Source organism: Saccostrea echinata, unplaced genomic scaffold (assembly GCF_033153115.1).
Source record: "Saccostrea echinata isolate AGI-Se365-2 ecotype Australia unplaced genomic scaffold, CSIRO_AGI_Sech_v1 ptg000006l, whole genome shotgun sequence".
Taxonomy (NCBI): Eukaryota; Metazoa; Mollusca; class Bivalvia; order Ostreida; family Ostreidae; genus Saccostrea; species Saccostrea echinata.
The window spans coordinates 3,663,053-3,676,076 of record NW_026889755.1 but is presented as its reverse complement, the minus strand read 5'-3'; the positions used below and the strand labels follow the sequence as shown (position 1 = coordinate 3,676,076).

The 13,024-nt window shown below is 31.9% G+C and overlaps 1 protein-coding gene across 1 annotated transcript; it reads right to left on the bottom strand.

The window, feature by feature from the left end:
- Nucleotides 1-9,740: 9,740 nt before the first annotated feature.
- Nucleotides 9,741-11,262, bottom strand: LOC133180445 (uncharacterized). The gene is made up of 4 exons (XM_061314972.1): nucleotides 11,059-11,262; nucleotides 10,583-10,669; nucleotides 10,240-10,336; nucleotides 9,741-9,899 (listed from the first exon to the last, which is right to left on the bottom strand). The coding sequence occupies exons 1-4, from the start codon at nucleotides 11,240-11,242 to the stop codon at nucleotides 9,821-9,823; spliced, it is 447 nt and encodes a 148-aa protein (XP_061170956.1). The 5' UTR covers nucleotides 11,243-11,262; the 3' UTR covers nucleotides 9,741-9,820.
- Nucleotides 11,263-13,024: the final 1,762 nt, after the last annotated feature.

The following is a 13,024-nucleotide window of genomic DNA, read 5'->3' as shown; positions in this document are numbered from 1 at the left end:
TGAATGTTTGAAATTCACGATGTATTACTTTCCTTAAAGTTACCGTAGAAAAGACCGCATTTTGTTCTACAGGAATTATTAATTCTGGGGTTTTAAAAGTGCAGAAAAAATATTTCTTAAAGCGTTTAAATTATACAGGATTTCAGGTAGATTACGCAATTGGAAACTCCATTTAATAAGGCTTAGTACTCCTTATAAAATTTTGATAAGTTTTATGATATTCTTTATGTAGAATTATGGTAAAAGGAATCGCATAATAATGCACACATGTTCCCCCTATACCGCACACGATTACTTTCTATCTCCTTCTATCTCTCTAAAATAGTGATATCACTTGCTCTACCTTTGTTACAAAGTTACAAATATTTAATATAAAATGTGTCATATTTTTTGCATTTTGCAAAGATTAATAAACTGAAAAATATAGAATAAAAACAGAAAAGGAAAAAAAGAAAATCTTAAGATATAATATGGATTTTATACACATGCATGATCAATGAAGCCACAGGCTGATACTTGGAACGGTTTACTCAGAAGTCATAAATTTCGCAAGAAGAGGCTATGAAATTAAAAAAAAAATGATTCCCTTTGTCAACTATGCTACGTACCAATAATTGCTGAAATTGGTTCAGTTATTTAAAAAGGACACTATAAATAATGTCCAAATATTACGGACAACTGATGTCGCGTTGACAAAAAACAGGAATAGGTCACCTGAGCGATATGGGTGAACTATAAAGTGAAATAATTTAATTCTGGTTGTAACGCTGTATTTGATTGGATAAAAAATTTACTTTATATCGTATAAAATGGGTTGCCTACGTCACAATGACTTGCGTCAAAAACGTATCGATTTGCCTGACGTTACATTCAAGTTTTGTACAAATTGAAGTAATTTTTTAAGGACAATCATCTTCCTTTCTTACACCAAATGAATGAGAATTAAATTATAAGGAATGAATTTAATAGCTATCCAATTTATACGGTATAAACTGGGTTGGAACAGTTTACGCTTTTCTATAAACCGCTTTATAAACCGCAAAGTGGTTTATACAGACCCTGAAACGTGCTACTACCCCAAAAAAGCGTGTGACTTTCGTGCGCTTTTCGTTTCGTGCCAACCGTGTAGCGTTTCGTGTAAACCGTGCAGCGTTTCGTGCAAACCGTGTAGCGTTTCGTGTAAACCGTGCAGCGTTTCGTGCAAACCGTGTAGCGTTTCGTGTAAACCGTGCAGCGTTTCGTGTAAGCTCCAAAGCGTTTCATGCAAACCGTGTAGCGAGCGTGCGAGAAGCGTGTGAGAAACGTGCGACTTTCGTGTAAGAACCGTGCGACTTTCGTGCAAGAATCGTGTGAGAAACGTGTAGGATTCATTCGGAAGTCCTTTTATTTTAAATATGACTATTGTTGGATCAACATGTGTTTCTGTGTTGTTTGTGACTAATATTATTCAGATATATCGTACCAGTGGTATTATAAGAGTGAAAAAAAAATACGGAAACAACAAAATAAAATTATTCGGTAATGTATTACATATTTGTTTGATTTTCTTTATTTATTTATTTAAATAAAGATGGACAGAAAATGTGTTAAAAGTAATTAATTATATGCACATCAATTTTAAGGTAATTGATTCAATACATTTTTAAAGGGAGCAATCCTGAATATTTTTTAAAAGAAAATTCATTAGGAATCCGGTCTTGTCCTTTTCATTCATTTATTTGAATATCTTCACCATTGTACATAGGATATAGAGATTACAAGAGCATATCGGTGTTTAATACAAAATAATAGATAGATAGATACATGTATGGCAGGCGTGAAAAATAAAATGCAAAATTTAGTGCGTTGCTATAAATGTTAAGTATAGGAATTCTAGGCCGGGGAGCACAGTTAATTGATTTTCTTTATAAACGAACATATTTTTCCTATATTACAAGATTGTGATACAAATAATTTTGAAAACGATGAGTCATTTATTGTCTTTTTATGCATAAAATCGGTTGATTAATGAAAGTCATATAAATGAATTATAATTCACATGCATCGGCAAATACAAGGTTAAATATTTCAGGGGGTGGGGGGGGGTTAATCAAATGAAAACACAAACGTAAACAAGTGTTTTATTGATAATTTTCTTTTGTAAGAAAAATATTGCTTTTTTCGATGGGTTGCGCCCGATGCGCCCTTAAAAATATATTGGAATCTTCTTTACACTTTCAATACTCTTCTTACGAATGTGATCAAGGTCATTTACATGTACAACAGCGATCACGAACTCCGCGTGCCGGGACTGAAAACTTGTTTTGCTATTATCTCTTGACAATCATAGCTAAGATAACACCCGAGAATAACGATTGATTAATTAAACGGTAATACCCTTGGATTTTATTTCTTAAATTTATCCGATTGTCTGTAAACAGTGAATCAATTTGCCAGTGTATTCGTGAATAAAATAATATAAAGAAATAAATCCTATATAATTACATATTTTTTTTATTAATCACGCAGTCCTAGAGCATAATTTTTTTTAGTTTTTAGGACATAGGACATGCATACATATATAGCGAATGTATTGTTAAGAGCCGCGACTATTGAATACATAATTATGTTTTTTTTTTCTAGACGGGGTTTGAAATCAAGGAATTTTAAAGGTGGTGGGTATATTGATATTTGATAAACAAAATGCCTGAAAAGAGAACAAAAGAGTTACAATACATATCTCCCGGCTGCTCTACCATACAAGATCTTAATGATAAATTAAAGTTTAACTCTGGAATGAAACGATATATTTACCATTCTGAATAAAGTGCATATTGATGAATTACATGTATCGGTTCCCGCTGGAGACATGAATATCTTTTTTTTCTTAGAACGGGCACTTGTTTCTATAATATTTTTCCCCCGATGGTATACTTACTTAAACAAGCGCCCTTTATATTTGGCCATGTACATATTTGAAGATACAACAGTAAGATCTCGGTAATCTACCCCCCCCCCCCCCTTTCCTGCACAATGTTCCTGTTTGATGCAGTGTACATATTACCTTTGCAAATTAAAAACAGAACCTAATTTAATCAAATGAAATTATTTTATTTACTAAATCAAAAAAAATGTATAAATCAGTCAATAATTAAAAAAAGGAAAAGAAAATCAACCCGTTTACAGATATCATACGCAATTTAATCATTTTTTTTTTCAAATATAACTGTGAAACTGATGAGTATATTTGTCAGTAATAAAGTCAGTAATGAAACGACCTTTTAATATCAAACTGTAATTGCAAAAACATTAAATGCTGTAAAAGATTATGAATTACAAATAATTTTTTGTCAGTGCGTAATTTAGAGTCTAGTGAAAAAAGTTTGAAGATATAAGCATTTCACCGGGCGGGCCTCATACTCAGTGAGAACTATCAATTAATTACAATTGAACAATTGAACATTGAGTATAAATTTTGACTGTTAAGATAGTACTGGTGTAGCGAGTTTTAATCTTAACTTAATCTGAATGATTGTAATTCTTAACTACTCTTTGATTAATCGGTAATAATTGAAATAAAGTCCGAGAGATTCCGAATAGAAAATCCAGATCGAGGCCAAAGCGTGCGAGAATCGTGTACAAAGCGTGTGAGAAACGTGTACAAAGCGTTTCGTGCAGCCTTTCGTGCAAAGCGTTTCGTGTAAACCGTGTAGCGTTTCGTGTAAACCGTGCAGCGTTTCGTGCAAACCGTGCAGCGAGCGTGTACCGTTCGTGCAGGGTGCGTGTGGGGTAGTAGCACGTTTCAGGGTCTGTAGAAAAGCGTAAACTGCCCCAACCTAGTTTATACCCTATAAAATGGGTAGCTATTAAATTCATTCCTTAATTAATTAACGAAAAATAATAGTAATAATAAAAAAAATAATAAATTACTACTATGATGATATAATGAAGAACTCCTATAACGTGCTTCGGCAAATGCTTAACAAATCTGCATTCGTTTTCCACCTCTGGTTCTAACAAAAACAGTATCAAAAAGTCTTAAAAACATATTTAAATTGATAATTCTATTGACACAGAGTTAATGACACTTTCTACAAACGAAAAATTGGATGCATGAAATGATATGTACATGTATATTAATCAAGATGGCGGGATAGGGCGCACGCACTTCAGGAATGTCTTCTTGGTTTTGTGGATTAAAGACGTTTCGGACGCTCTGGAGTGGTGCATATTATGGGTAAAAAGCGGAAATATAGTGGGCAGCAGAAACAACCAAGAAATAACAAGAAAACAAGTGAAAAAGACCACAAATTTGTAAGTAGTAGCGATAACAATAGCAGTGGTGATAGTATAAACTTGAGTAGTACTCTGGCCGAGTGTAATTCAGTGTTGAATGGCGACGTATTGAAAGACTTCATACCAGTTACAAATACTTCTACACCAGTGTGTAAATCTAATTTGGCTGAAATAAAAGAAAACATGATTGCACAGAATGAAACAGAACCCTCTCCCCAAGCAGACATCTCTGCAGTCCAACCTACAACACAGTCAACTATGCCCCCTCCGCCACAAGTGAATCCACCCCCTTGGTTTGAAATTATTATGAAAACTATGGGTACCATTGAAGCAAAAATCACACATTTAGATAACAAAATTACCAATGTTGACCATCAAGTGAAAAAGTTTGATCTTGTTGAGAAAAAAATGTCTACATTTGATAAGAAAATAAATGATATAACAACGGACTTGAAAAGGGGTTTTGAGGAGAACAACAAATTCATTCGAGAATTACAAGAAAGGTCAGATGGTATGGAGTTTGGACTGGGTAAGTTAGAAGAGAAGTTAAGTAAACTTGAAGAAGATAATAAGAAACTAAAGGATGAACTAGTGGATCTAACTAAAGTCACGTTCAATGAGGGATAATTTGCTTTTTTCAAATATCCCAGAATCAGAAAATGAAATGCCAAAGATACTGAAAAAATTCTTCGTGATTTTCTCAAGAACAGTCTGTCAATGAGCGAGGCACAGGTCAACAGCTTGAAATTTGACAGGGTGCACAGAATAGCTGGAGGTCAAACGCCAAGGGTCGAAATTCAATGAATACCAACAAAGACAATAGGTAAAGGGGATGTCAAAAAACCTCAGAGGTACAAATTATTACATCAATGAACAATACCCGAATGAAATTATCGCGGAAAGAAAAGAATTGATCAAAATCATGAAGGAAAAACGCGAGGAAGGACATAGAGTTAGACTGGTGTACAACATGCTTTACATCGACAATAGGCTTTATCGCCCAACACTTGATACCAATACCACCAAATAGGAAAACGTCGGGGATAAACTCAAAGTATGTTCCTGGAATGTTAATCGACAGATTTATAATAAAATTAGAGACCCAGAATTCATATCATTTATTGACACATATGATATTATCTTTTTATCATAGTGTTGGCTTGATGTAAATACTGAAATTGATGACAGTCTTATTAATGAAAGATTTTTTTCACAAATGTTTTCCTAGAAAATCTTGTAAAGGTGGAGGTTTTATTCTTATTTACAAGAAAGAATTACATGATAATTTGGTGGTGGAGAGTATTGAACATGAATCCATTTTATAGGTGAAACTGCAAAACGGTATTAATGATCAAAATACCGACCTTTATATTGGATTTGTTTACATACCGCATGAAAATAGTGTTTTTTACAAAAAAAATGATATTGATTTATTTACTACTCTAAATGAGGACATATCAATGTACAAAGAAAAGGGATGTGTTATACTAAGTGGTGATTTTAATTCACGTATAGGAACCTCATTAGATCTTATAGAATATGATTCGATGGGTACAGAGCTGAATAAATTTATTTCACCTGTTATAAATTATAATTGCGATGTTCCATTACCAGAGGGAAAGACACAAGATGTAGTTGTAAATAGTTTTGGAAGGAAATTGTTAGAACTCTGTCGTTCAACCTGTACACGAGTATGTAATGGTTGTACATTTGGAGATAAGGATGGTAGATATACATTTTTAAATCACCTTGGAGTGAGTGTTAATGACTTTACAATTGTATCTGAAATTTTTTTTCATGTAGTTGATTATTTTCATGTTGAAGATTTTAATGAATGGTCTGACCACGCTCCACTGCATTTTCAAATTTGTGTCAATAAATCTATCGTGCTGAATGATAAGAGAAGTAATGTAAATACACGCTTTGTTAGAACGAAATGGGATGACTTGTTATATAATGAAATTAAAACTGAACTATGTATTCATTTACAACATCTTGCGGACGCTTAAGATGATGTAGAAATAAAAAAAGAAGGGGTCAATAACTGTATGGAGACATTTACGCAGGTACTTAACGATATTTTTCTCCCGCATTGTGGTAAGGAAATTATAATTAATAATAACTCCAACCAAATCAAAAGAAGAAAACACATAGACAATAAACCTTGGTTTGATGTCAAATGCACGGAGTAACGTAAAACTTACTTAAGAAATTTAAATGTGTTTAATAGCTCACGGACTCATTTTTACAGAAATTTACTGGTCACCTCTAAGAGAAATTATAAAAGGTATGAAAGAAAAGTTAAAAGAGAATATTTCCGTTACCAAGGAGATCAAATGGAATACATAAGGAAGAAAAATCCAAAAGAATTCTATCGCATTTTCCTCAAAAAGAAAGGAAGCGTGTCACATGGACCGGATCTCTCGGAATTTTATAACCACTTTAAAGAACTGTCCTCAAATCAACATTCAATGCATGCCAGTAGTGACTCGGTGTCCTCAGAAAAAGACAATTCTGCATATCCTGAATTGAACAGTCCAATAACCGCAGAGGAGATAACTCGTGTTATCAAACGTTTGAAGAAAGAAAAATTTCCGGGAATTGACAATCTATTAAATGAATATTTTATTGAGTATAATGATATTCTCATTATATATCTTGTGGATTTATTTAACATTGTTTTACATCAGTCGTTTTTCCCAATAGCTGGTCAGAAGGTATCATTACTCCAATTTTCAAAAAAGGAAATATGAATAACTGTAATAAATATAGTATCATTACTGTCGACCAATAATAAATTTAGTTGTAATAAATATTGATATTTATTTTAAAAATTCTACTTAAGTTCTTTTTTTTTGCAGTTCCCCCACACCTCGAGATCGAACAACGTTTGCCGTTGAGTTATGTTTCCTCCGTAGAATACGACATTATTATCCTGAACACATACAAGTCGGCTGATTTCACTATTTACTGAATGTTATATATTATTTTTTTTAAATGAATTTTTTTCTGTTTAATTCGGACATTTTATACTTGATATTTTGTATTGGTTATTGGTTACGGAAAAATAAAATGTATATTTACTGCCTAGTTTTTGCCATTTCAATTTTAACAATACAATCCAGTGCCTGTAAAATGTTCTAAAGAAATTTACAGGAAATTGTTAGATATGATTCCTTCGTTTCACTAGTTATATCTCTTATCAGCATGCGATTTAGCGTTTGTTTCTTTATTAATGGCGTATATGGGACAATGGTAAATTCAGATTTTGTGTGATAAACGAGAGAGAGAGAGAGAGAGAGAGAGAGAGAGAGAGAGAGAGAGAGAATTTATGGTCAGTTAGATAATAGTACCTGCGGTTTTCTCTTTCCAATGTTCCTTATAACCATTTGAAAAGTAATCATAAAGTCGGATATTTTTTTTAACTTTAAATGAGATTTATACCCAGTTAAAGATAAGATGATAATATTATTAAAAAAAAAACTTTTTTTGAAAAGTTACATACATTGTTTCAAACAGACATTTTGGCATCAAATTTTGATTGAGAGTCGTTTTGTTTTGTACACATTTCTGTTTGTTTGTTTTTTGTCAATCCCATTGCTACTGGAAAGTTTTTTTTATCTTCTTTAAGACAGAAAAACGTGTCCAATAGACTAAAAGACACGTGTTATCATAATAAATAATAAAATCCGTTCTGATTTATCAAATTATTTTGGTTGATTAGGATATTACCCTTTCGAAAATTATGGTAATTCATTCAGCAATGGCGATGTCATTCTCGCAAATTATTCATGTAAGATAGGTAATGCACAAATGTTAGTTCAGAAAGCCTTTTTTGTCCTTAAATAATTTTATTCGTGATATTAATAACATGGATCGTGGTATTATAATGATAATGCTGTATGCAGGACATTCTTTTGAAATACAGGGGAGATAAATTTTGAATTCAATTGTTTATCTACATTTCTGGGACAAAGATGGTATGAACATTGAATACGTACACTGTATAATTCATCAGAATTTTCTATGTAGTGACATTTTTGTGCCAAAAGTACCCATAAAATTACCACTCTGAAAATTGAAACGACTGTGTTTTTTTAATAAAATATATGGTAGGATAAATTTGGGTGAAAATATTTTTTATCTTTATTTTCTATGACAACAAAAAGTTACATTATATTAAACCTATAGCAGGCCTCTCTGCAGATTATTTTACAACACCAGTTGGAGCTTTTTCTCGAGTCATAAAACACCTCACAAATCATGGTTTGTTTACCTATAAAGCTTTATTTTTAGATAATGATCAAAGAGTTTTATGAAATCTTACGTTTACCTGCATTTGAAAAGTACACAAAAATGAAATATACATTTGAGATAAGACATTGACATGAGAATTTTTTTTTCTATAAAGTACACAATGGGAATCTCCGTTTTTCTTTGAAAAATGAATACGTTAGAATGTTTTTTAAATTCACTTAAAGTCTCATACAGAACCTCCTAGTAATCCTCAATAGGGGGTGACAATGACCATAGTTAGACAGCTATAAAATAATTGCATTTTATTTTTACATGTACAAATATACATGAAATATTTGTAGATAACGAACAGTATTCGAGCTCAGAAGTCCATTAAACATTACAAAATAGGAGCAGAGCAAACACGGACCTCTAAGACATTATCAAGATATCAATATTTTTTATTCCTTGATTTAAATTTTCTGGTTGCTCTGTACCAAGGCGTTTGTTTTCATTTCAAAGAGGATTCAGCAGACATCAACATGAAGCGGTTATAAGGTTAATCAACATATTAACATTACTAACAAGCTGCTGGAAAACTAGGACCTTTTTCTTTATATTACCTTCTATTCACCCAAGGAAATGGCTTTTTGACAGTTGTTTTTTTTAATTACTGTACATTCCTTATTTTACGAGGGTACTTAATATCGCGAAATGGTGCTTTAACGTCAAATCGCGAGAACAATAATTCGCGAATGGATGGTTGATCAACTGATTTTACATGGATTTCAGCACAATAAAAATAAAAACGAGAAATTTTATTTCGCAAGAGATGCTTCTCGCGTTATTACGCGATAATTAATTCCTCGCGTATATTTAGGAATCTACAGTAAATTTCACAATTACACGCTTTAATTTTAAATCGTATTTTTCGGGAGAGCATAGGGAGAGTCAACGACGATGGAATAAAGAACGCCCTATTTTTCCATTAAAAAAATGTAACTATTTATCTTTGAAAACGAAGAACAAAACAAAGGGTTTTTTTTTCATTGCTGTCAATTTTATTTCTTTCCGAAAGGTACATTAGAAGCTTATAGTGAGGATAATAGAAAGGTATTAATAAGGAATTGACCAAAATGCAATTTTTAGAGAAAAATATATGACAATATTTCTTTATTATTTTTTATTTTAAGATGAAATTACATTTTTAAAGAAATATACATGTATATGATAAAAATAATTTCTGTCCAATGAAAAATAAGGGTACATGTATATCATACAGGTACTTTCATCTATAGAAAATTTCACATTAGTAGGCTCCATATCTAGTTTGGAGAAGGTTGCAGATTTCAACTCGAAATGCTGTTTGGTCACTTGGAATTGGGTTTCTGAAAAAATAATAATAAAACATTTGAGGAGTAATGGCTACCATAAGTGGGATAATGGTAAAAGTTATAGATTATAATGTTTTTTTTTTAAACAAACTATGGTACATATAGTATCACTTTCTAAATTTTTAAAGTTCACTAAATTTCATTTTTTTTATATCGTAATAAATGAAGCAAAAAAATCTAGTTTAATGTCAAAGGCCCTTCTCACTTAGAGGGGAATTTAAAAAAAGATATAGAAACAAATTTTGAATTCAAGTACTTTCAAAGTAATATAGATAAATAGAAAAATGTAACAAACGTATTCTGTAATTTCATTCTATGATAAAAGAAAACTTACGGTATGACACTTTTTATCACTTTTGTACCAAGCTGTATATTGAAACCATCACGAAAAGAAAATAGCTGCGAAATCCTACATAGCACGAGTCGATGAACTAAAATGTAGGAAAATATCATAATTATATATGTACCTACATGAAGTCTTCATAATTATTAATAAATTAAATATGCAATAGTTGCCTTTTTAACTTTTATCCTGTGTAGTTGTTCCAGAACGTGACATTAATTATTTTACAGTACTTATTTGCCGAAGAACATTAATTTTAAGTATTATTCATCTCCTAATTATAATATTCATGAGATTTAAAACTTTTTACTCTGCAACTCTTTAAAAAACTTACATTTCCGGTCGCAACATAAACTTTTTTGATACGGCAGGCCTCCCTGTAAATGACGTTCGCCTGTACAGGTAAACCCATTTCTGGCATCTATAGAAACACGCTTATGTAGGTGGAATATTATATGCCAAGCAATTTGAATAATATAAGAGGTAATATGCCTTAAACGTAGAATCTTGGGTAACTTATAAGTTTTATATAGATTTAAATTTCATTGATAATTAAAATGCAAATTAGACAAAGGAGACTTTAAAATATTATGAAAAACGAACTTATATCTCTACAAAATCACGTTTAAAGACCACTTCTGTCAAAATTTGGTATGCTCAAATTGCATACATTTTTTAATACTAGTAATATCGCTAAATTAGCGTTAAAGAAAAATATTACAGGAGTGAAAACAGGAATGATAAAATGAAATTTTCAAATGATACTACATTTTTCTTTATGACTTTTGTACTTCTCTTCCTTTTGCTCACCGACGATTACACATGTCCGAGTTAGAGGTCCAGAGATACAAGTATGTGTAGCAAAATTTTCCCATGGTGTCTTTCGAATTCCGACATCAACTTCGTTGTTCAGACAAACTCTGCGATACTCCTCATAAGCGTCAATGAGCTTAAATATTGCAAAAAGCAGAACGAATGCGTAGAAGATTTTCATTTTTAATGCAAAGGTTCCGTAATCTTATTCACGAACAGCTTTTCTAGAAAAAAAAAGAGGTGAAAAAAGCGTAATAAAATCTAGAAATCTTACAACAAGCTAATATATACATTAACATTTACTATCAAAGAGAATAAACGTAATCTCAATAATTTTACCAAAAATTTAAAAAGCATTGAAAAACGTAGCCTTATGTTAAAGAAGTGGCTTAACTGCTTTCTGTATCATAAGTCATATTGAGGATAAGTCGGTGGGACTTTTTTCATCTGCTTTTTGGTTACATGTTATAACCTGGTCCAAGGATGATCAAACTAACATGTATCTGAACTTACTTTTTGGATCTTAGTCCCACTTTCTAAAATAATTTCTTTTGTAAAAGTGAAACAGAGATTTAAATATGAGATCATATGAGTTGTATGGCCGAAGAGGCATAAGTATCTCCCTCACTTGGCTTTATCCATTATTAAAAAAAAAATAAGCTTCTATTTTCGGTATCTTATAACATTTTTTCAAACATTTAAGTCGCCTGCGTGACTAACACTTTAACACTAAACCTAAAGAGCGTTTGCTCTAAATTACGGAGTAAGGAGCTGATCCTTACGTCGCGGGTTCGAATCCCACTGCTTGACGTGGAGACCGGTCCTTCGGATGCGACCGTAAAAACCGAGGTCTTGTGCCGCTGTAGGTGCTGGATCAAAAAGATTCTGTCCTGAGTGCAGAGTATACGTCTAAAACATGCAGTTTCTAAGAGCTAGTTTGCAAGTGGTGGAATCTCCGTACGGCTAATGAGTGAAAAATTCTCGGAAGGAACATTAAAAAACCCCCATACAAACAGTTTTTATGCATGTGAACAGGAATTTCTAATGATCGTGATCTTCCTCAGAAAATGACACTAATTTAAGTTTGAAAGCCGAAGTGGAGTTCAATTGTAAGCTGCCATTTATTCGCTGGTGGTCTGCAATAAAGGCTGGTCATTGTGAACTGATGATGACGCTGTTTCTAAACAAGACTTCTTTGGTAAACAAATCTTGTTTCTCGCACACCAACAGACGTTCACATGCTTATTATTGAGTTTATGTATTAGAATAAGTAATAGGTACAAAAATGTTTGTAGATGATTGTGTTGTCTCAATGAAAGAATTCAGAAACAGTGATGCACGCAATTTTAAATATTATTTTATGTCTTTTACTGGTTGTATAATTTGAATTAAGGTCAAAAAACTTTATTTCTATATGAAGTCCAGGCATTCGCTAACTTACTGCCTTTTGCACAATTACTGGACAGAATTCATCAAAAGTATTTCAATGAAAGATGATCGTCGAAAAACTGCAGTCTTTCCAATAAAGATTATCAAGGGTTATATTATGGGAGTTTTCACAGATGTCTCTGCTATTCGTTTGTTTTTCTTTAAAAAAATGAATTTCATAGTTACAAGATGGTTGCATCTGAATAATAAATTTTACTTATTTTTCTTCATTGTATTTTCCCTTGACTCAGACTTTTTAGAATTAATAATTAAAGCACCAGCTCCTAATTTTTGGATGTAATTTTATATTTAATTGTGTTAATGAAGAATATCATGAGTCCACTCCTTCTATTTTTCAAATTATTTATCTTCATTAATTAAACAACTAATTATTATGTGTAATTAATTATAATAGTTTATTAAAAGTTAATTAATCTCACCTTTTCGTTATGCATTTTTTTTTTATAAATGAATGTTTCCTGAAACATTCATGAATAATCTGGTGGTACATAAGAATTTGTTTTTAGCTAATTGT